The sequence below is a fragment of the Polypterus senegalus genome, chromosome 3 (genome assembly GCF_016835505.1).
Source record: "Polypterus senegalus isolate Bchr_013 chromosome 3, ASM1683550v1, whole genome shotgun sequence".
Classification (NCBI taxonomy): Eukaryota; Metazoa; Chordata; class Cladistia; order Polypteriformes; family Polypteridae; genus Polypterus; species Polypterus senegalus.
The window spans coordinates 14,065,074-14,090,231 of NC_053156.1; the positions used below are offsets into that span (position 1 = coordinate 14,065,074).

Consider the following 25,158-nt stretch of genomic DNA (forward strand, 5'->3'; position numbering starts at 1 on the left):
AGGAAGTCCGTTTAAGAAGCGCGTAGCGATTAACAACTGGGTCAGGGAAACACTTAACACAAAGCATTTAATGTGCTACATTAACTTATGACAGGGTTTGAGAAAATCTAGTAAATTAAACAATGATTTTAAAATGATGTTTTACGACATTCTGCTTTAATCATAAAATAAACTACGAGAATAAAGTCAACATATAATCAACATTTAATATAAAGAAAAGCAGGATTACAAGAAAAGTTTAAACAACATGTGCTGGACGTCTTGCTCCTCTGCTGGCTATGTGAACCTTATCCTAGCCAGTTGATCTCTGACTCTGGGTGATTTTCGTCCATGAAGCTCAATGCACATTGGATATGGGTTTCTGACTGAGCACCCCTTAAATATCTTCTGGACCTTCAGGTGAAACCAGAAAGGACATCAGGATTCACCTTGGGAATCATCCTCTGATCTGGGGATGAAAGAGAGACGGCCATTAGTGACCGTGGTCTTTGATGTGCTTGGGTTGGTAGGCTTACCTTCTGTGAGCCTCATAGATGCTCCCCATATACACACTTGCAACCTCTTCTACAGTTGTGGCCAAAAGTTTTGCGAATGACACACATATGAATTTTCACCAAGTTTGCTGCTTCAGTTTTTACGATGGCAATGTGCTTCGACTCCGAAATGTTCTGACAAGGGATCAGATGAATGGCAATTAATTGTAAAGTCCCTCTCTGCCATGAAAATAAGCTTGATCCCAAAAAAAAAAAAACCTACATAGCAGCCCTGCCAGAAAAGGACCTGCTGACGGTCACCTCAGTGCTCCTCACATTAACTCAGGTCAATGTGTCAAAGGCACAAGGCTGGAGGTCACTTTGTCACGCTGATTGAGTTACAATAGAGCGGTGAAGAAGGCTCCAGAGTTCCCAAGAGAGTCCAGCAAGCGCCAAAGTGGATTCAGCTACGGGCACCACCAAGGTAGAGCTGGCTCAGGAATGGCAGCAGGCAGGTGGGAGTGAGGCGAAGACTTGTGGAGGATGGCCTGGTGGGTGTCAAGAAGGGCAGCAAAGAAGCCATCATGGACAGACTGATATTCTGGGATTGGACTGCTGGGGTCAAGTCGTTTTCTCTGATGAATCCCCTTTTTGATTGTTTGGGGAATCTGGGAAAAAAGAAAAGGTGAGCGGCACTGCCATCAGTCCTGTGTCAGGCCAACAGTAAAGCACCATTCATGTCAGCCAATTTGGCCTAAGAACACAGCCAATAAGTAAAGAATGGGACCAAATCATCCCCCGAGAGAAACTTCTCCCAACCATCCAAGAACAGTTTGGTGACCAGCATGATGGCGCACCAGGCCATAAGGAAAAAGTGAGAACTGAGTGACTCTGGGAATAAAACATCAACATTTGGGGTCCATGGTCAGGAAACTCCCCAATGAGAACTTGTGGTCAAGAGGCGGGTGGGCAAACAAAAACCCACCAATTCTGATTATACAAGAATGGGCGGGTGCCATCAGTCAGGATTGAGCCCAGAAGTTGATTGACAGCCTGCCAGGGCGAATTGCAGAAAAAGGAAGAAGGGCCAACCCTGCAAATATTTGTATAAACTTCATGTCATTGTCAATCGAAACCTTTGAAACTTCTACTTCGGTATTCCATAGAAACATCTGACACAAAGATCTAACAACACTGAAGCAGCAAACTTTGTCAAAACCAACACTTGGGTCGTTCTCCAAACCTTTGGCCACCACTGTGCTCCTTGAAGGCGACTTTTTTTGACATCCGTTCCTGAAAGTGCATTTTTCCTATCAACTGGTGGTCCTGGTGTTTACTTGTTTCTTCCTCAGCCCTTGTTCTTGGTGGCAGACCATTTGGTCAGCGAGTGTTCATTTTTTCTAATGGCCATCTGGTCAAGTAGATCCTCTGCTTGACATTCAAAGTGTCCATATTTGCTACCTTGACCTCCTTTCCCCCTCCTGGTCTGCCCGAGTATTCCTTGGTGTTGATGTCAAAATGCTGCACGCTATTTCTAATGTGGTCATCTTCTAGTCAGCTGTCCAGGCCATCGTTGGTTAATGGACGGGCATATGACAGTCGCATTTCTCATGCGTTCAGTGTTGGTTATTTTTTGTTTTCATAGCTCCTGCTGTCCCAGTGCCCCTGGAAGGAATACAAGTCCGACACTGGCAAGCCCTACTACTACAACTCTCAGACGCGGGAGTCCCGCTGGACGCGGCCTAAGGAGCTGGAGGAGCTGGAAGGTGAGCACTCTTGTAAGTAAGGTGCCATTCGTTCCCTGGCAGCGCTAGGCCGATTTCTGTTTAGCCCCGTACTGTGTGGCCCTGTGAGGCTCAGGCGTTTGGGCTATCAAACTCCTGAGTCCCTTTCCTTGGAATTATCTGAGCGTCTGCTCTTCATGTCCCACCTGTGGTGTGTGACTGGCATGTTAAAGCAGATAGGCAGAAGGTCCTGGTGCCACTCTCTCTCTCTCTCTCAGCCAAGGTGGCATCATGGCAGCCACATTCTGCTCACGTGTTTCTTCTTCTTCTGCCTGATGGGATTTGGGATGGAACATAGCACAGAAGTGCTTGTGGCTCTGGGTGGGTCCTCTTTCTCTCTTTCTCTCTTTCTCATTCTGCAGAATTAATCAAGGAGGAGGAAACGGGAGGGTGAGTATAGCTGCTGGACTTCTGCTATTTTGTGTGCCATGCTGCCCACCCCGGTGTCTGTTCCTGCATTGAGTTTCCTCTTAAATCCTCATGTGTCCAGGAGAACATCCCAGGAGTCGGACTCCACGGATCCTAGCTGTCAAGTGGCGACCAACACCGAATCGGAGAGCCACATCTCACAGGACAAGGAGAACCCTCCTTCCCTCGCCCAACCCATCTTGCCTGCTGGCCAGGGAGTGGACCACTCACAGGATGAAGTGCCAGACAAGGAACCAGAGGAGAACGTGTTGCCGTTCAATGAAAACGAAAGGTACTAGAAGTAAAGAAGGAAGGCAGAATTGGCAATCTGGTAGGGTTTAGAGTCGTGAACTGTCAGCAGCAGAGCAGTCACAATGAATGGATGGACCAGGAGATGAACTGTAAGTCTTCAAAACCAGAAGAGACTGAACATCTGTCGCCAAAACTAAAACACTAAACCTGATTCAAAGACAAAAGAAGGATTGCTGTCACTCTTTAACCATAAATCACACAAAAATCGCACAGTAATTAAACCTAAATATATCCAGAATCTGGGATGCCATCGAGCAAGAGAAACAGACTTAGATGGAACGAAATTAAGGAAAAGTTTGTTTGGGGATATCGGAAGTCAGAGATGCAAGTAACCTAAGCGAGACTTGGAGTCAGTGGAGGAACTGGAATGAGTCCGCATCTGAACAGAGGGAATGTGGTTCAGGGAAAATAGGAGGACTTAGGGCTCGTTTATACTTCACGCTCAGAACGCGTATGCGCACTCATCATGGCTGCCACGCGTTCCCAGCATTCATTTGACGCCTCCTCAGAAATTAACGCGACGCATGCGCGAGTTGCAGATTCGGCAAAAAGTCGGGGGGCGCAGTGTGATCAAGTCGGAACGTGACGTCAGAGTCTCCATTTACTATCGACAGGTGACAGAAAGCTGCTTTGCAGATCCTACAAGATCGATGTGCGCGCTTCGTGGTGAAGCAAAATGCAGGCATACACACGTGGACAAAATTGTTGGTACCCTTCAGTCAATGAAAGAAAAACTCACAATTTTCACAGAAATAACTTTAATCTGACAAAAGTAATAATAAATAAAAATTCTATGAAATTTAACCAATGAAAGTCAGACATTGATTTTCAACCAGGCTTCAACAGAATTATTTAAAAAAAATAAACTCATGAAACAGGCCTGGACAAAATGATGGTACCCCTAACTTAATATTTTGTTGCACAACCTTTTGAGGCAATCACTGCAATCAAACGATTCCTGTAACTGTCAATGAGACTTCTGCACTTCTCAGCAGGTATTTTGGCCCACTCCTCATGAGCAAACTGCTCCAGTGGTCTCAGGTTTGAAGGGTGGTGCCTTTTCCAGACGGCATGTTTCAGCTCTTTCCAAAGATGCTCAATAGGATTGAGGTCAGCGCTCATAGAAGGCCACTTTAGAACAGTCCAATGTTATGTTTTCCTCTTAGCCACTCTTGGGTGTTTTTAGCTGTGTGTTTTGGGTCATTGTCCTGTTGCAAGACCCATGACCTGCGACTGAGACCAAGCTTTCTGACACTGGCCAACACATTTCTCTCTAGAATCCCTTGATAGTCTTGAGATTTCATTGTACCCTGCACAGATTCAAGACACCCTGTGCCAGATGCAGCAAAGCAGCCCCAGAACATAACAGAGCCTCCTCCATGTTTCACAGAAGGGACAGTGTTCTTTTCTTGATATGCTTCATTTTTCCGTCTGTGAACATAGAGCTGATGTGTCTTGGCAAAAAAGTTCAATTTTTGTCTCATCTGTCCATAGGACATTCTCCCAGAATCTTTGTGGATTGTCCACATGTAGTTTGGCAAATTCCAGTCTGGCTTTTTTATGATTTGTTTTCAACAATGGTGTCCTCCTTGGTCGTCTCCTATGAAGTCCACTTTGGCTCAAACGACGACGGATGGTGCGATCTGACACTGATGTTCCTTGAGCTTGAAGTTCACCTTGGATCTCTTTAGAAGTTTTTCTGGGCTCTTTTGTTACCATTCAGTATTATCCGTTCTTTGATTTGTCATCAATTTTCCTCCTGCGGCCACGTCCAGGGAGGTTGGCTACAGTCCCATGGATCTTAAATTTCTGAATAATATGTGCAACTGTAGTCAGGAGGAACATCAAGCTGCTTCGAGATGGTCTTATAGCCTTTACCTTTGACATGCTTGTCTATAATTTTCTTTCTAATCTCCTGAGACAACTCTTTCCTTCGCTTCCTCAGGTCCATGTTGAGTGTGGTACACACCATGTCACCAAACAACACAGTGACTACCTGGAGCCCTATATATAGGTCCACTGACTGATTACAAGATTGTAGACACCTGCCTGTGATGCTAATTAGTGGACACACCTTGGATTAACATGTCCCTTTGGTCACATTATTCTCAGTCTTTTCTAGGGGTACCATCATTTTTGTCCAGGCCTGTTTCATGAGTTTATTTTTTTTAAATAATTCTGTTGAAGCATGGTTGAAAATCAATGTCTGACTTTTATTAGTTAAATTTCATAGAATTTTTATTTATTATTACTTTTGTCAGATTAAAGTTATTTCTGTGACCATTGGGAGTTTTTCTTTCATTGACTGAAGGGTACCAACAATTTTGTCCACATGTGTACAAATGCATTTGTGGTATTTTGATATTTAAGCGTTGCATATTCCCCATCGTAATGACACGACACATTTTAAAAGTCTCACATACCATCTTCTGTGCCGTCTTTTTTTTCTGGGGCTTCCTCCTGACCTGACGGCAACGGCATACAGCAGTAGATCACCACACTGAGCACATTAAATGTTTGATATTCCAACTCTCTGCTCATTTAGAATCCTTAGATTTATACTTGATATCACTGTCATGATGAAATGCATTAAAGTATATATGTTACATTTTACAGATAAATCGTTAATTTCATTTAAACACTGTTAATAATTACACACGGTGGTGGAGCACTCGCACTGCTGTCTCGCAGGGAGTCACGTCGCTGGTATTCCCTGCCTGGAGTTTCCATGTTTTCCTGCTGGGTTTCCACACTGAGCTCCAGTTTCCTTCCAAAGTCATGCAGATTTGGTGACACTAAAATGACGCCGGTGTATGTGACTGCGTGTATTCACCTTGCGATGAGCTGATGCCCGTCCAGGGATTGTTTCTGCCTCGTGCCCAATGCTAGCTGGAATGGACACCTCCCTGAATTGATGGATTTAATCATTAAATGTCCTTTTCACAGATATTGCGGTAAGGTGTCCTCGGAATTTAATGGATGTTTCACGCAATTCACAACACAGCGAAGCCGAACGTCTTCTCACCCTGATGATATTTCTCACTGCCACCTGGTAGATTCTTCCAGATTTACGTAAAGTGCGCACGCAAGTATAAACAGTACAACGCTTACGTATCAGGAGCGTCCGCTGGAGCATATGTCACGTCTCATCACGTGAAATATAAACCTGGCCATAGTTAGGGATAGTGATGAGTGAGACGATAACACAGGAATCTTGAGAGTTTTGTTGTTCAAAAAAATATCCAACATAAATGGTGTTTCACGACCAGCCAAATTCGAGCCATTGAGGTAGGCGTAAATGTGTTTAGTCCCCGATTGGAAGCGTTTTCAAATGCTAATTCCATGTCTGTGTCTGTCTCGTAATGTTTAAATGAAGTTCTCTACTCAAAAAAAAAAAAAATCCACCAGAATCGTTTCCTTTCAGATTGAGGTGGGAGTCGCTGTGTTGTGGTTGTTCTGGTATTCTGATGCCAGCTTTGCCAATTATCATTTCATCCTTGGCGATCACAGTTCTACAGTGCATTCTTGACAGAAAAAATGCTCAAAGCTCCTTAGTGTTTGCAGCAGGGGAATATCCTCACCCTTCTCAAGAAACCGGGTGGTAGGTAACGGAGGTGGGCAACACTTTCCCTATACAGTAATCCCTCGCTATATCGCGCTTCGACTTTCGCGGCTTCACTCTATCGCGGATTTTAAATGTAAGCACATCTAAATATATATCACGGATTTCTGCGGACAATGGGTCTTTTAATTTATGGTACATACTTCCTTAGTTTGTTTGCCCAGTTGATTTCATACAAGGGACGCTATTGGCGGATGGCTTAGAAGCTACCCAATCAGAGCATGTATTACATATTAACTAAAACTCCTCAATGCTATAAGATATGCTTGATTGTTTGCTTGTCTCTGCCTCTCTCTCACCCTCTCTGACATTCTCTGCGCCTGACGGAGGGGCTGTGAGCAGAGGTGCTGTTTGCACAGAATCTGTTTGCCTAGTGGATACGGACGCACCTCTAAGAAATGCCGCTTTATCGCGGTGCTTCCAGAAGCACACTTATTGATTTTTTGATGGTTTGCTTTAATCTCGCTCTCGCTCTCTCTCTTATCTCTGAGGTTCTCTGCGCCTGACGGAGGAGATGTGAGCAGAGGTGCTGTTTGCACAGAGGCTGTTTGCTTAGAAGATACTAACGCTCCTCTAAAAAATGCCACGGCAAACTTAAAAGCACAAGTATTGATTTTTTGATTGTTTGCTTTTCTTTGCGAGCGCTCGCTCTCTCTCTGAAATTCTCTGCTCCTGAAGAGAAGAAGATATGTTTGCATTCTTTTAATTGTGAGAAAGAACTGCCATCTCTGATTTGTCATGGAGCACAGTTTAAACGTTTGACTAAAGGGTGTTATTTCATGTCTAGAGGGCTCTAATAATGTTAACAGTGTGGGAGAGTTTATAAGGGCTTAAAATATATAAAAATAACCATACAAACATATAGTTTCTACTTCGCGGATTTTCATCTATCGCGGGGTATTCTGGAACGCAACCCCCGCGATCGAGGAGGGATTACTGTACTCTGTTTTTCTGCAGAGACATAGTAAAGTATAGGTGTGACCTTTTAAATCTGCAGCATATCACATATTTTTTAAAAACAAACTGCGCTCCAAGAGTGATAAATTAGAATTGATATGACTGCGGTGCTACAAATTTAAGAAGGATCTGGATGAGCTACAGGGGACAGCTTAGCTATTAGCTAAACAGACGGGCCTTGTCACCTCTCGTTTGTCAAATGTGTTATCTCTCTATTATAAGAATAAAAATCCTGGGACGAGACGTGACTTTTTCAGAGAGACACTTTCACGTCCCCCGAGATGAGACTTTGTGCCAAGAGATTTAACCACGCTCAGGGCCGGAAATAAAAGACAAAGAGTAGATGACAAAGTAGAAAGTCGTAAAGAATTCAAAAATGTTGGCGCGATACACATACAGAGCAGGTTAGAGATAATGAATGTATGAAAATTAGCAAGTCTCCAAAAAAAAAAAAAAATGAAAGTAAAGATCACATTAGTGCAAACAAACAGAAATTATTACTCGGTGAAATCACAGAACAGCAAAAAGAGATTGCATATATTGTTCGGAGACTTGTAGATCATCTAATTTGAGTTGCCATCAAGGAAATGTAGTGTTTCTTCCCAATGAAGAGCCGTATCCGTGAGAATTAAAAGTTTTGTTGTTTGGTGAAAGTGAAATCCACATATGTGAGGGGCGGAGACACGAAGTAGCTGGCGTGTAGCACAGGCCAGGTGGGTTGGCGAGTGAAGCGAGCAGGGGGTAAAGCCCCCTGGTATTTCTAATGTTAATTATTCAGCTGTCGAAAAACACAGGCCAACACAGAAGTGTGAACAAGGCTTTAGGGAGCAGTACTCCTCATTGACAGGGTGACAGGGCAGAGCCAAGCAACTAGAGGCCAGTAAGCTTAACATGCATCACAGGAAAATTAATGGACGGAATTATTAAGGATAAGATTGAGCAACACCTGGCAAGGACAGGAGGAACAGTCAGCGTGGGGTCAGAAGAGGGAGGTCGTGTTTTACTAACAGGCTGGAATTCTATGAGGAGGCAACAAAAGGATACGACCAGAGAAGAGCAGATGATGTTATTGATCAGGACTGTCAGAGAGCATTTGATGAGGTGCCACATGAGAGGGTGGGCATCAAACTAAAAGAAGTGCCAGTTCAGGGTGATGTTTTTAGATGGGTGCAGAATTGGCTCAGACACAGGAAGCAGAGGGTGATGGGGTGAGGAACCTCATCAGAATTGGGTGATGTTAAGAGTGGTGACCAGCAGGGGGTAGTGCTGGGGCCGCTGCTATTTTTAATATATATAAATGATTTAGATAGGAATATAAGGAACAAGCTGGTTACGTTTGCAGATGACACCAAGATAGGTGGATTAGCAGATAATTAGGAATCCGTTATATCATTACAGAAGGACTTGGATAGCAGACGGGCTTGGGCAGATGAAATTTAGTCAGTAAATGTAAAGAGTTACACGTAGGAAGGAAAAATGTGTGGTTTGAATACACAACGGCCGGTCAGAAAATAGAGAGTACACCTTATGAGAAGGATTTAGGAGTCATAGTGGACTCTAAGCTATCGACTTCCCGACAGTGTTCAGAAGCCATTAAGAAGGCTAACAGATTTTCAGGTTATATAGCGCCTTGATGTGTGGAGTACAAGTCCAAGGAGGTTATGCTTAACCTTTATAACACACTGGTGAGGCCTCATCTGGAGTCCTGTGGTCAGTTGTGGTCTCCAGGTTTAAGTTTGAATACACAATGGGAGATCTAAAAATCAAAAGTCCACCTTATGAGAAGGATTTAGGAGTCACAGAGGTCTTGGCACTGTCAACTGCCACACAGTGTTCAGAAGTCATTAAGAAGACTAACAGAATGTGATGTTATATAGCGCCTTGATGTGTGCAGTACAAGTCACAGGAGGTTCTGCTCAACTGGTGAGGCCTCATCTTGAGTACTGTGTGCAGTTTTGGTCTCCAGGCTACAAAAAGGACATAAGAGCACAAGAGAAGATCCAGAGAAGAGCAACAAGGCTGAGTCCAGGGCTACAGGGGATGAGTTATGAGGAAAGATTAAAAGAGCTGAGCCTTCACAGTTTAAGGAGAAGGAGATTAAGAGGTGACCTGACTGAAGTGTTTAAAATTATGAAGGGAATTAGTACAGTGGATTGAGACTTGTATTTTAAAATGAGTTTATGAAGAACACGGGGACACAGTTGCAAACTTGTTAAGGGTAAATTTTGCACAAACATTAGGAAGTTTTTCTTTACACAAAGAACGATAGACACTTGGAATAAGAGACCAAGTAGTGTGGTGAACAGTAAGACGTTGGGGACTTTCAAAACTCGACTTGATGTGGGGAGGACTGGCGAGCTTTGTTGGGCTGAATGGCCTGTTCTCATCCAGAGTCTTCTAATGTTTTCTATCCTAAAAAATGTTAAGATTGTGAAATCGAAAGCAAAACAAAATTTAACGTATACGGGTAGGTAGGTGGCTTTGCCCGCGTAGTAGTGAAACAGGACAAACTTTAAAGATCAATAATTAAAAAAAAGTTATCTCTGGCTAAGCGGAGGCAAAACACAGAGGTAGAGCGACTCCCCACTCCTGATGTCACGCTTCCCCTTCCCCTTGGCCTGCAGCCTGTGTCCCGGATTAGCACGAATGTATCGCTCCTGCAAGTAAACTCTGATTCTTAGTGCGATGAGAGAATTTGCAAAATCAACTGGAATGTTCAAGCAAATTCTAGAAAATAACTCCTTAAATTAAAATAAAATTTCCCCTTGGAATTATTAAAGTATCTATCTATCTATCTATCTATATCTATCATGGTGCCTTCAGATCTATCTATCAATCAATCTAGTTATCTATTTTATAGTGCCTTTCATATCTATCTATCTATCTATCTATCTATCTATCTATCTATCTATCTATCTATTATATAGTGCCTTTCATATCTATCTATCTATCTATTTATCTAAATCTGTGAAGTAGTTCTCTCGTTCGCTAGCTAAGTTGGATGTAAGGTACACTCCGAGGTTGGCGCGTAAGTGAGGAGGGACCCGCCCAACTCTCCATTCCTGAGGTCCCGCCATCTTCCCCTCGGCCTGCTGTGTCTCTGTCGGATTAGCGCGAGTCTGTCGCTCCTACAAGCGAACTCTGATTGCAATGAGAGAATTTGCAAAATCAACCGGAATATTCAAGCAAATTCTAGACAAAAACCTGATCTAAATCTGTAAAGTAGTTCTCTCGTGAAAAGTGGACAGACATGCAGACGTTGGATTTTATGTAAGTTTAATTCACACATGTGTCTTCTCCACAGTGAGTCCAGGAAAGAAGAGGAGGAGGAAGAGCATCAGGACATCGAAAAGAAGATCATTACCTGGAGCACCAAGGAAGAGGCCAAACAGGCCTTCAAGGATCTTCTGAAAGACAAGGTGCAGGCCCGGCTTACCAGTTTCTTCTTCTTCTAGTTTCCATTAACCTGCTCCAGTGGGGGTCTCATTCATCTTTTTTTTTTTTTGCCCCCAAGGGTGTTCCTGCCAATGCTTCTTGGGAGCAGGCAATGAAGATGATCATAAATGACCTGAGGTACAGGTATGTATCCGTCATGGCGCCCCCTCATACAGCAGTAGGGAGGTAAGTGAAGCAGTAATGGTTGTTGGATGGCCTGGGGTGGGACACAAGGAGAAGATTTTTTTTTTCGCTATCCAAGCTTACAGGTGCTGCTGCTTCCTTCTTGTTGCACAGCGCGCTGCCCAAACTGAGCGAGAAGAAGCAAACCTTCAACGCCTACAAAGCCCAACGGGACAAGGAAGAGAAGGAGGAGACCAGGCTGAAAGCGAAGGAGGCGAAAGAGAGGTTGCAGAGGTACCTGGAGCAGAACGAAAAAATGACATCTACCACCAGGTACAGGTGAGCTGCACAGGTCACTGCTGGGATAGGGAGGATGACCACAAGACGCACATAACCACAGGAGTGAGAAACGTTTGTGCAGGCCGGTAAATCCTGGGAATGACGATATCTTGGTACAGTAGTGCCCTCTACTGGCATACAGTGTTTGATGAGAGATGATAACTATTTGCAGCATGCCCTATGTTGGCACTTACGTTTGGGAGTAATAATTTGAGCAGGTGTGTACCCTCTTGTGGTATAACCTGGGTGTGATTCGAGTGCAGTCTTACTGCCATGCACTGGTTGTGACAATAACCTGCACCAGAGTGCCCTCTGCTAGCAGTCGTATGGTCATGTGTGCAGGGACCATTGAAATTCTTACACCGCTCTGTTTACCAGTTGTGCGAGAGTGCCCCCTGCTGGGGTATCTGGTCAGTGAGAGTAACCCGTACTAGAGTGGGCGCCGATGGAGTGTACTGGAAGTGACAAACGACGTGCTCTCTGCTGTTTATTGGTAGATTGAATGACACGTGAGAGGGTGCCCTCTCCTATCATGTATTGGTAATTACACTGATTTGTGCAAGACAGTCCTCTGCTGCTGTAAATTGTCACCAGAGTGTCCTCTGCTGGCATGTAGCAGGAATAACGCTGTCTTCTACTGTCAAGCACTGGTAGTGACAATAACTTTATTCAGAGCGTGCTGTCGTTGCATGTACCAGGGATGACAATAATTTAAGCCAGAGGTCCTTGTGCTGCCATTTATAGGAGGTGAGAATGGTTTGTTTTAGGGTGCCCTCTATTTACTGGTGTTGGGACTGATTTCTGTAAGATTACTCTCTGCTGGCATAATCTGTTACCAGAGTCTCATCTACTGGCATGTACTAGGAATGACAATAACTTCAATGAGAGTGACCTCTGCTGTCAAGCACTGGCTGTGACAATAACTTCTACCAGAGTGCCCTCTGCTGGCCTTCACTGGAGATGACGATAACTTGTACAAGAGTGCCCTCTGCTGGCATTTACTAGAGATGACAATAACTTTACTGAGAGTGCCCTCTGCTGGCATTTACTGGAGATGACAATAACTTTACTAAGAGTGCCTTCTGTTGTCAAGTACCAGTAGCGACAATACCTTATATCCGAGTGCCCCCTGCTGGCATGTACAGGGCGATGAGAATATGAGAATAAATTGTACAAGAGTGTCCTCTGTTCTTAAGCACTGGTAATGTCAATAATCTCAACAGCAGTGACCTCGGCTGAGATTTCCAGAGGATGACAGTAACTTCTACATGAGTGCCCTCTGCTGACATGTCTTGCCGATCCCAATAGCTTATGTGAAAGTTGCCCCCTGCTATCATATACTGAGGATATGTCGGCCTTCTGCTGATTCGCCTCGTGAGAGAGAATAAATGATACCAGTGTGTCTTCTATAGGCAGGTAGTGGGAGTGACAAGAGCCGGTACCAGAGTGACCTCTGCTGCCATTTACTGGTTGTAGGAAGGATTTGCTCTGGGGTACACTCTACCAGCCTTTTCTGATAATGGGGATAATTTGTACAAGACTGCCCTCCGCTAGTAGACCCTTGGAGTAAGATGATTTTGTTACAGGAGTGCACCCTACTGGCGTGTCCTAGGAGTATTCAGCGGGTGCACAGGAGTCGTCCCTAGTGGTGGGACCTCATTGTGAGAAAGTGCCCTCTTCTGGTAAATCCTGAAAGTGACAGAACTCTGCTACTAGACTGTGCACTGCAGTGACTTGTACAACGCTGCCCTCTGTAGGCATGGCCGTCTTAACGCATGGGCACGCTGGGCAGTAATCTGTGTATGCTGTGACTTACTGAGTGGTTGTGTAGGTAGGGACCCCAGTGCACTGCTTTGCCCGAGGGGCCTATGGTGCTGTTAAGACGGCCCTGTCTGTAGGTATATCCTGTGAATAAGTTGTCTCAGGGTGTCCTCTCTTGGCAAGTAGTGTAAGTGACAAGAGCTGGCAGTGGAGGGTCCTGTGCTGCGTATTTAGTGCCTTCTGCTGGCATTTACAAGGATACACCCCTTGGTGTGTTGACCACTAGCCTGTGGCAAAAGAGGATGGATTGACATCTTTTGAGTGACATTTGCAGGTGCATTCGGTCACTATGGGGAGACAATCCATGAGAACAGTGTGTGGTGAATGAAGACTGGGAAGGGGAGCACTGAAGGGTGGGCACGTCATTCTGGTGGGATGGGGTCAGGGGGTGGGGATGGGGGGATCAAGAGTCTGCTGGTACAATAAAGTGGCTCAGTGAAACTGTGCCATGATGAGACTGTCAAAAGTGGCAGGGGTTGGGGTCACTAGACTAGCAAGCCATCTTCTTTGTGTCTGTCCAGAAAAGCTGAGCATATGTTTGGGGATTTAGAAGTGTGGTCAGTAGTGCCAGAAAGGGACCGGAAGGAGATCTACGATGATGTCCTCTTTTTCCTGGCCCGCAAAGAAAAGGTAGGGCAGCAGCAAAGATGTGTGCATGCCAGTCTGGCCTGGTGTGATATTATCCATGGTGCCTTTACCCTTACCCCCCAACGTTTAGGAGGAGGCCAAGCAACTGAGAAAGAGGAACATTCAGGAGCTGAAAGTCATCCTGGACAACATGACGAATGTGACGTACCAGACGAGTTGGTCCGAGGCCCAGCAGTTCCTGATGGACAATCCCACTTTCTCCGAGGATGAAGACTTGCAGAGTGAGCTGAGTGCTGCGGGGTGGGCAGGGTTTGAAAGTTCATGTCATGTACGTCCTGTGCAAGAGTATTGGCCGTCCCTCTTTTTGTAGATATGTCATAATGAACGGCCTCAGATCTTTAGACAAAATATAACATTACATAAAGAGATGTGTAGTAAAAAAATGGAACACCATTTCTAATATACTCAAAATCTGAAGCGCCCATGTGAAAAAGTATTTGCCCCCTTATTTGCTCACTTCACTGACAGCACAGCCAGCCCTGTCAACACTAGAATCCCTGAAGCTTACGATTCTTTTTTCGTCGCCCGGACCTCCTTAAATGTTCCTGACGTACGCCAAGAAGCTCGTAGCTCCTTATCGCTGCGCTTTTGTTTTGCAAATGTGTGGTTTAGCAGAACGCAGCCGGCTACCACCCCCCCATTCAGATGTTTCTGTGCAAATGAGACATGAGCACTGATGGGATAGCAGAGGTTTCCACTTTACTCCTCTGCCAGGAATCCTGCAGTTCTTTGGAATGTTCTTCTGGAAATTCCTCTGCGACTCCTTGAATGACCTGTCACCGTACCCTTGGAGTCATTTTGGCAGGCCACTCTTTCGTGTTCTGAACGTCCTCCAGTTAAGGTTACGGTTCTCATCGTTGTGCGTTGGCATCCCACGGCCGTACCGATGGCTCTGTCATCCTGTCCTTTGCCCATTGGTAAGTTTCAACCACTTTTTTTTCTTCCTGCCTCTCTTCTGGAATTTCTGATAATCGAGGTCTGGTGTTCTTCTAGAAACCTTGCAGTGAGGACAAAACGCATGGCACAGTTTAGATTAGCACTAGAAGTTTACGATTTTTTTTTTTTTTGTTGCCCCTGACCTCCTTAAATTTTCCTATCATACGCCATTCTTTATCACTGCGCTGTTTGCCCACAAATGTGTGCTTTAGTAGAATGCATCCTGCGGCACCCCTCATTCAGTGAGATGAAGGCGTCGCTCCGCTGCAATCCACACAGTTCACGCCCGGGCTGAAGTGTTTATCTGGTGATGCGTTTGTATGGAATCATATAGGTAATGAAATATCGTGATTTGAAATACGTGTGTGTTCCGTGTCTACAATGACCTGCGTAAATATAGAATGACGGAGGAAATGCAAGGCAAGAGATCGCGAACACACGGCTAAAACAGAAAATGTTTTCATATGTTACAGTATGATGTGTGACGAGTGAAGTCCAAATATCCAATAAACACTGTTTTGTCCTGGTAGAGTAATATATTGCTCTACTTTCCCCTTTTGTATTATTAATAAGTAGCCTTTGTCAGAATGCCTCAAATCTCCCAGACTCATAACTGGACAAAATTGTTGGTACCCTTCAGTCAATGAAAGAAAAACTCACAATGGTCACAGAAATAACTTTAATCTGACAAAAGTAATAATAAATAATAATTCTATGAAATTTAACCAATGAAAGTCAGACATTGATTTTCAACCAGGCTTCAACAGAATTATTTAAAAAAATAAACTCATGAAACAGCCTGGACAAAAATGATGGTACCCCTAACTTAATATTTTGTTGCACAACCTTTTGAGGCAATCACTGCAATCAAACGATTCCTGTAACTGTCAATGAGACTTCTGCACTTCTCAGCAGGTATTTTGGCCCACTCCTCATGAGCAAACTGCTCCAGTGGTCTCAGGTTTGAAGGGTGCCTTTTCCAGACGGCATGTTTCAGCTCTTTCCAAAGATGCTCAATAGGATTGAGGTCAGGGCTCATAGAAGGCCACTTTAGAATAGTCCAATGTTTTCCTCTTAGCCATTCTTGGGTGTTTTAGCTGTGTGTTTTGGGTCATTGTCCTGTTGCAAGACCCATGACCTGCGACTGAGACCAAGCTTTCTGACACTGGCCAGCACATTTCTCTCTAGAATCCCTTGATAGTCTTGAGATTTCATTGTACCCTGCACAGATTCAAGACACCCTGTGCCAGATGCAGCAAAGCAGCCCCAGAACATAACAGAGCCTCCTCCATGTTTCACAGAAGGGACAGTGTTCTTTTCTCGAAATGCTTCATTTTTCCGTCTGTGAACATATAGCTGATGTGTCTTGGCAAAAAAGTTCAATTTTTGTCTCATCTGTCCATAAGACATTCTCCCAGAATCTTTGTGGCTTGTCCACATGTAGTTTGGCAAATTCCAGTCTGGCTTTTTATGATTTGTTTTCAACAATGGTGTCCTCCTTGGTCGTCTCCCATGAAGTCCACTTTGGCTCAAACAACGACGGATGGTGCGATCTGACACTGATGTTCCTTGAGCTTGAAGTTCACCTTGGATCTCTTTAGAAGTTTTTCTGGACACTTTTGTTACCATTCGTATTATCCGTCTCTTTGATTTGTCATCAATTTTCCTCCTGCAGCCACATCCAGGGAGGTTGGCTACAGTCCCATGGATCTTAAATTTCTGAATAATATGTGCAACTGTAGTCACAGGAACATCAAGCTGCTTCGAGATGGTCTTATAGCCTTTACCTTTGACATGCTTGTCTATAATTTTCTTTCTAATCTCCTGAGACAACTCTTTCCTTCGCTTCCTCAGGTCCATGTTGAGTGTGGTACACACCATGTCACCAAACAACACAGTGACTACCTGGAGCCCTATATATAGGTCCACTGACTGATTACAAGATTGTAGACACCTGTGATGCTAATTAGTGGACACACCTTGGATTAACATGTCCCTTTGGTCACATTATTTTCAGTCTTTTCTAGGGGTACCATCATTTTTGTCCAGGCCTGTTTCATGAGTTTATTTTTTTTAAATAATTCTGTTGAAGCATGGTTGAAAATCAATGCCTGACTTTTATTAGTTAAATTTCATAGAATTTTTATTTATTATTACTTTTGTCAGATTAAAGTTATTTCTGTGACCATTGGGAGTTTTTCTTTCATTGACTGAAGGGTACCAACAATTTTGTCCACGTGTGTAACTTCTCCCCACCTTCCCTCCTACAACTATAACCTCAGGCAATTAGGTGTAGTAAAAGACAAGCAGGAGTTAAGTCACACATACGATAATGTATTACTGATAATATTTATAAATAATAACAATATGCAAAGTACATTTGAATATTGGCAACCATACAACCTGATAAATGGTGATGTGTAGTTTCAGGCGTCACACAGACTTGTCAGTTATTTAAAATGTCTCTAGTTAAGGCATCGTTTGTGGTCAGCTTCAGAACAGGCCTTATGCCTGTCTCAATATGGCTGCTGAGCTGTGATGTCCATTGTGTCGTCCTTTCCTTCATCAGATGTTAGTAAGAGAGAGATGCTTCTTCATCATCAGAGGTTAGTAAGAGAGAGAAAGTGTGAGGTTAAACAAGTAAATTTATAGATGTTCTGTCCAACCCCTAGAGCCAATATGACGTCATGGTACTTAAGGGCTTCTGAGACAAGCCAGTTCCAAACAGCCATACCTCAGACCAATGGGGGGGAATAGAACATCTTCACACCTGCCACCCCCCCAAGACCATATGTTAAGGTAAAGCTTGGCAGTTAGGCAGCCTGGCTTTTTGTGGGGGACGAGAGAGAGACTCTAGCAGAGAAACATTAACATTTGTGTCAAGCACGTCCCCCAACTCTGTCATAAAATTCAAAGGGTCTCAGTCGTTAAGGGCGGTTAAACATGAATGCTTCTCACTAATGTAACACTAAATTAAATTGCTTTGCCTAAATTACAAATAAAGACATACAAAATACTTATCAGGTTATATGCCAAATCTTACATCACAACAAACACTTTCACAAAAGGCGTAGCAACATAGGTAAGTAAAACCATTGCTGAAGCCCAGCTATCAGTCGCTACAAAGTAACAGACGATCACATCCGTGTGTGTTTGTGCGTTTCATGTGCGGCCAGTCGTCACATTTCTAGCTGCTTTGTTTTTGAGTTATACGGATGGCGTAGTAGTGTAGCCACGTCGAAGTCCCGAGTTCGCAACTCCTCGTCGTCCTTGTAGTGAGCTGCTATTATTATTATTATCTTCACATATGATGCGAGTCTGTAACACTATTGTTTAATTTTTGGATTCTTGAATAAAACTAAATTAAAAAAAAAATGTTCAAATGACATGTTGATGTGAACGTCCGTCCGTGTGCGGGGATACCAGGAAAAAACGACTGAGCTGTGTTTGTGGATCTGCTCTAATCCCTTCAGCGATAACTTTTTACAAGCACCATAAGTTTACATAGGATGTTACAGACTCACATCCAATATACACTTTTATTACGTGATAATAATAATAATATCGGCTCACTACTCGACGCCCGAAATGCGAGATTCGAACGCGTGACTCGAGGTTACCAAGCGTTGGTTTTTCCACTTCGCCATCTGAGACAGAACAGCATTTTCCGTCTGACAAACTGGTTGACATGAAAAGCAGAAAAGCACACGTGTGCGAGCGTCTTGTACTTTGTAGCGACTGATAGTTGGGCTTCAGCAACATGTCACTTGAGCAATTCCTTTTTCTTCGGTTTTACTTACTTAATTTGTTACGCCTTTTGTGAAAGTGTTTATTGGATATTTGGGCTTCAGTCTTCACTCTGTAGCGGACTAAAAAACCCAGCTAAGATTCACACTTTGTTTAGCTGCGTTTTTCCAAAGTTACCAAAGTTCAGCAACTCTAACTCAAAAAATGGGGTTCAACAAAGACCTGACGCGCAGAAATGATTCCACAGACAAAATATCTTCGTTTTTAAAAGTTTAGTTAAGTTTCATAGTAAAAACAGTTCACACAAAATCGAAAATTAAAATAGCAAAAAAAGGGAAAAAAATCATGTTAAGAAAAGTTCAGTTCTAAGCTTAAGTCTTGTTACATCTCAAATCGTTACTATTAGCATTTCAAAACGGTCAGAAACCTGTATGCGTATCCCATCTCTGAGTTGAAAATGGGTCTCTTAAGTCCCTCTTTACTAGGACCTGTTCTAAACACAACTGAATCTACTGTGTTATCACACTGCATCTCAGTTATTGTAAGAAGGTGCTATCTCTTACTAACTTATAGGGGGAAAAGACTATACCATTGTCTATGACTATGGAAGAAATTTATATTCTACTAGCCATGTGCGCCTAACTGCGTTGCGCGTGTTAAAGTTGTCTGTGAAGGGCTCCCTGTTTAAACGCTGCCAGTCGTGAACTGGGCCCTTCGTCGCACAGCATTATGATTTTTTATAAGGGAAACAAAATTACAAAAGAAAACCCTTGGATATTGATTCGATAGGACAGGCCTACTCTTAATCACTGTCCGAATGGTAATTATGTGGTGGTGTAGGAGCATTTCTGCTTCTGTCCGTTCACACTCCGTCTCATATTTCACGACGCTATCGTTTCCTCTCACGATGTCTTCTCATCCTTTCTCCAGTCTCGCAGGCAATATACACGGAGCAATGGTTATAAAAGGGGGAGACATAGGTATCCAGGCTCTTTAAAGCATAAATAGGGATCACTTCACTGACATGTGAGCAAGCCACGGTACAACTGTGAGACGCGCAGCACTCGCCAGCTACAACGTAACAATAATAATTTCCAGAACGTGCTGTTACGTTGTCATTCATTTTGCCCACTGTCTTTCTTTCATTCATATGTTACGTAGGCACGTACCTTTTATCTTCGGCAATCTCATTCCCTAACCAGGCCTCAGGAGCTAACCAGCGTAACACTGTCCACCACCCCTTTCGTTATTCTGGCACATTGTTGACATCCGTGAGTAACAACAACGTACTAAACTGGACGGTGGTCTACGCATGCGTGGAATTCGCGGACAAACAAATATCAAGATCTAAATGAAGATCTCTGTAGTTAATTTAAAGCACAACAATTTGTTTAGTTTGAATGTCTGTGTTTTGAGGTGTGACTGGCGTACTGCAGTCTTCAGTAGTATAAGCCTGGAGGAGATTCTTAATGCAATGTCTATGTTTTAGCTGTCTCTCTACTGCCATCTAGTGCTTCTTCTTCTAATTCTTTCGTGGACAAACAAAGATCAAGATCCAAATGAAGATTATATAGAGAGATTATATATACAAATTAAGCAAACATTAATATGAGTTTAACTCAAAACTTTTAACGTTGTAAAATTGGCTCTTACACTGTGGATATTTATTTATTTGCGCTCAACTTCGCATGGCAACCCCCAGGTGGGAGCTATTCGCTAGCCATTTCGCAGCTCTGCCGCTCGCGTATGGGGAAGCGAACATAGAATTTAAACAGATTGTTATTTTCATGAATTACATATGCATAATAGAACTATTTTATATTTCAGCGAGTAATAAACTATAGTAATAAATTGAAAGAAATGATGTTTCATGTTGCGTTAGAGGCATTTGTTGCGTTATACGATTTTCGTTCTGTTTGGCTTTGAAATTAACACACAAATACTTTTTAAACTTCAGGAAAAACAGTATTTGGAATTAACTTGTTGTCAATATTGCATTGAATTTTGATTCTGTGTTTGGACTTGCATCGTGACAACGCAACGTATAACTGCCCATGAGTGAATTTCGTGTCTTTCTCTCTAATAAATAAACCAACTTTTCTGAATGTTTCTCCCTGTGATTTGTTAATTGTCATAGCAAAAGCTATTCTAACAGGAAACTGTAAACGTTTTAATGCGAATGGCGTATCACGATCTCCTTTGGTGTCTCATGTTAGATCTACTACATTACCTTTCTTGTTGCTGTTCCTTTAGGCAGTGATAGCTTCCTAGTTGGAATAAGTTCTTTTGTAATTGTGGCATTTTAAGCAACACGAAAACGATATAGATTTAATATTAAAAGGCGATACATCTCCCATAGTGATACGGCGGTAAAAATCACATAAGAGAAAATACCTTATCTTTCTTTAATGACGATTTACGCGGCATTACAGATGGGAAGCCATAGCAAGACATTAGCAAGATGGGATCTTGATCTATACAGTCTGCCATTTTTCGTCTCTGCGCTGGAAGGGTTTTCAGGATGGATGACGCTATCACCCATCCATCCGTCCGTCGGATGCTGTCCAAGTCTTTCTATACTGTCTTCTCCATGTGCAGGCTCTTACTTAGGTTACAAACAAGGCAAGGGGAGCAGGCCCGGCCTTAGGCATAGGCGAAGTAGGCGACCGCCTAGGGCCCCGGCCTCTGGGGGGCCCCAGATCGACGACGGCCAGGCCCCCGGCTCGCCCCTCCCCTCGCATGTTTAAATCACGTGGTCCAGCGGGCGTGTCCGCGTGGACGGCTGTCTATAAAAGCGGAGCGGTTTGAGTCAAGATCTCTATGGGTCAACGGGCGAAAAAGGGCGCAGGGTGATGACCTCGTAACGTTACAAGAAAACGTCTCCTTGGTCTAATTTTCACGCATTTCGCAGAGCTTCCAGGGGGGCTCCTGTACCCCTCTTTCGCCTAGGGCCCCATAATACCTAAGACCGGGCCTGAGGAGAGGATTCCATTTCATCTCTAACATACACAAATAGTACACGTTGCCCATTTTCGAAGTTGTACCTTCTCTCTTCAAATGCTTGCCTAACAGTTCTAAATGTTGAGAGTCCCTGTGTGCTAACTTTGGCTTGGCCTGTACATGTGAGTGGATTTATAAAATAATTATTGTACAGAGCACAGTGACATTAAACTTCTTATTACAGTTGCCTGTTAAAATTTGACATGTCAAAATTGTTCGACCAATTTTCAATACAACTAATCTTGTCGTATTGCATAGCCCATCACTCAGACATCAATTACGCAATTACATTACGATACGTCCTTCTTTAAACAGTAATTCAGCCAGTGGAAGACCGCACGGTGTTAATGGATGTCGATATTCTACAGGATATTGTAAGTTGATGTTTTCATCTTCCGCACCTTCACCACCAACTGTTTCAGCAGAGTCTATCGATATGCATTTAACCAATTTGCCGTGTGACCGATCGACAATTTTTACGTTAATTCTTTTGACTTCATTTCTCGTGCTAGGATTACCCGTGTACTCATTTCTTCTGTTGATAACCCTTCCTGATGAAATTCTTCAATACGATTTGGACATAATACGTCTTCTTTAATTGGGAACTTAAAGTGAGGAAAACATTACAATTTATAAGAGCTGAGAGAGCAGGAACTGTGATGGCAAAATCATTCACATGAATGAGAGGTGAGAGGACCGCGGGCGTGGGCCATGAACCGGAAATGGTGGAGAGGAGGGCGGGGCTTGAAAAAATCTCTTAGCAAAATAGTCTCGTCACGTCCAAGGATTTTTTTTTGTATAATAGAGAGATTTATTTATAAAGCACTTTAAAAACATCGGGGCTGACCAAAGTGCTGTACAATAAAACCCAGCATGTAAAACACACAATAACCAACAGGATAAAAGAAACAGAAACACATAAGAGCTGAAGAAAGTTAAAAAAAGTACACAGATAGTCAACATCTCACACTGGGTCGAAGGCCGGGGAGTCAAAGTGTGTTTTTAAATAAGATTTAAAGACAGCAAGTGAAGGAGCCTGCCTGACGTGCAACAGCAAATCGTTCCCAGAGTTTTGGAGCTGCGACTGAAAAAGCCCGATCACCTCTTAAGTTTGCATCGTGTCTTAGGATCAAGTAAATGCCTCTTGTCTGGTGACCTGCGAGGGCGAGATGGTACCCACTGTATATGTTGGCTGTCCCCCATGGTTCCACCAACGCAGAAGTGAAACAGGACAGAGAGGAGGGCCCCGTCCGGCTCCCTACTCCTGAGGCCCCAACCAATTCCCCCTCCCCTCAGCCTGCAGCCTCTCGGATTACCGCGAATATATCGTTTCTGCAATGAACTCTGATTCTTAGTGCAATGAGAGAGCTCGCAAAATCAACCGGAATGTTCAAGCAAATTCTAGAGAAAAGCCCGATCTCAATCTATTAAGTAGTTCTATCGTTCGAGGCTGGCGAGTCAGTGAGGAACCCAGCCCACTGTGCGTTTCTCAGATTCACGCAAATAAATTGGTGCGGCAAGCGAACTTTGATACTTAGCACGATGAGAGAAGTCGTAAAATCAACCAGAATGTTCAAGCAATTATAGAAATAAAACTCAATCTAAATCCATACAGCAGTCCTGCTGTGAAAAGTTGACAGACAGACAGACATTGGTTTTTATATATGTAGAGATGGAGATTAGAATCCATCCATCCATCCATTTTCCAACCCGCTGAATCCAAGCACGGGGGGTCTGCTGGAGCCAATCCCAGCCAACACAGGGCACAAGGCAGGAAACAATCCTGGGCAGGGTGCCAACCCACCGCAGGACACACGCAAACACACCAAGCACACACTAGGGCCAATTTAGAAACGCCAATCCACCTAACTGGCATGTCTTTGGACTGTGGGAGGAAACCAACGCAGACACGGGGAGAACATGCAAACTCCACTAAGGGAGGACCTGGGAAGCGAACCCAGGTCTCCTAACTGCGAGACAGCAGCGCTATCACTGCGCTACCATGCCGCCCATTGGTTCGAATGTTATAGAAATTATTAATTATAGTGCTATTTTGTTTTTCTTATGCGCACTGCCATTTTGGGCACTTACAGTTAAGGATGCATTCAGTTACGCCTTCTGCAAGTCATGCCAAGTGACGTCAACTTTGGCTACATACACACTGCTATGTTTTTTTTTTTAAAATGTTTTTAAACAAAACCATCTCTGTTCAAACGACTGATAAATATGATTTTTCACAATTTGATTGCATTGAATGACTTGTGCTGTTGTTCACTATTAGCTTTTGCCTTCAGCATTCTTAAGTCATTTTAATTAAAGCCTCTTGACCTGTGACCCTGTCCCGCTGCTACTTTAGCACAAAGACAAGTATTGATAAGAGAAGCAGTGTAATCGAGTGGAGCAGAATGCTGGCTCCAAGTATCCTGTTTATCAGTTACTAGCAAGGACACGAGAAATGAAACTAATCAGACGCTTCTGTAATTGTAAACTGGAAGCGTTACCACCATCTCCAGCGGGGGAAATTAGGATTTGATCCCTACAACCCAGGCAGACTTCTGGCTCCTACAGATTGACTGTGTGGCCATGTGAGACTCAGATTACAATCAATCAATCACAGGTCCTCCTGATCTCAACTCATGATGTGTATAAAGCACACCTGTCCACAGAATCCATTTCTTCCATTCCAATCTCTCCACCAGCATGGGCAAAACCAAAGAGATGTCAAAGAACGTCAGGGACAAGGCTGGGATGGTCTGCAAGACCATCAGCAAGAAGCTTGGTGAGAAGGTGACAACTGTTGACGTGATTATTCAGAAATGGAAGATAAATCTAAAATGATCATCAGTCGCCCTCGGTCTGGAGCTCCATGCGAGATCTTTCCTCATGAAGTGAAGATGATCATGAGAAAGGTGAGGTATCAGGTTAAAACTACACAGGAGGAGCTTGTTAATGATCTGAAGGCAGTTGGGACCACCACAGTCACCAAGAATACCACTGGTAACGCACTACACTATAATGGATTGACATCTTTCAGCACCCACACGATCACCCTGCTCAAGTAGGCACATGGACAGACCCGGTTGTTCATTGGTAAACTAAAGATGATGATTAATGGTCCTTTTATATTTATCTTCCATTTCTGAATAATCGCACCAACAGTTGTCACCTTCTCACCAAGCTTCTTGCTGGTGGTCTTGTAGCCCATCCCAACTTTGTCCCCGACGTCCTTTGACAGCTCTTTGGTGTCTTTGCCTATGGTGGTGGAGAGGTTGGAATGGAAGAAATGGACTTTGTGGACAGGTGTGCTTTATACACATCACGAGTTGAGATCAGGAGTGTCTGTGATTGATTTATTGATTGTAATCTGTGTGCCACGTGGGCACACAGCCAATCTGTGGGAGCCAGAATTCTGGCTGGTTTGTAGTTGATCAATTCCTTATTTCTCTTAGTGACAAATCAATTGATAACCTTTATGTGATCTGTTTTTTTTCTGGATTTGTGGTTGATATTCTCTCTCTCCATTAAAATAAAACGACCATAAACATGAGAGGCT

General features: G+C 43.5%; 1 protein-coding gene across 4 annotated transcripts in view; it reads left to right on the plus strand.

Annotated features, from left to right (window-relative positions):
• Positions 1–25,158, plus strand: part of LOC120524858 (pre-mRNA-processing factor 40 homolog B-like) — a 124,777-nt gene that overhangs the window by 33,378 nt on the left and 66,241 nt on the right. For all 4 annotated transcript variants that reach the window (XM_039746654.1, XM_039746656.1, XM_039746655.1 and 1 more), the window contains exons 9-16: positions 2,119–2,239; positions 2,620–2,647; positions 2,748–2,957; positions 10,861–10,975; positions 11,071–11,135; positions 11,289–11,453; positions 13,796–13,904; positions 13,993–14,143. In XM_039746654.1, the coding sequence (XP_039602588.1) occupies positions 2,119–2,239; positions 2,620–2,647; positions 2,748–2,957; positions 10,861–10,975; positions 11,071–11,135; positions 11,289–11,453; positions 13,796–13,904; positions 13,993–14,143 (964 nt within the window). The remainder of the gene's footprint in view (positions 1–2,118; positions 2,240–2,619; positions 2,648–2,747; positions 2,958–10,860; positions 10,976–11,070; positions 11,136–11,288; positions 11,454–13,795; positions 13,905–13,992; positions 14,144–25,158) is intronic.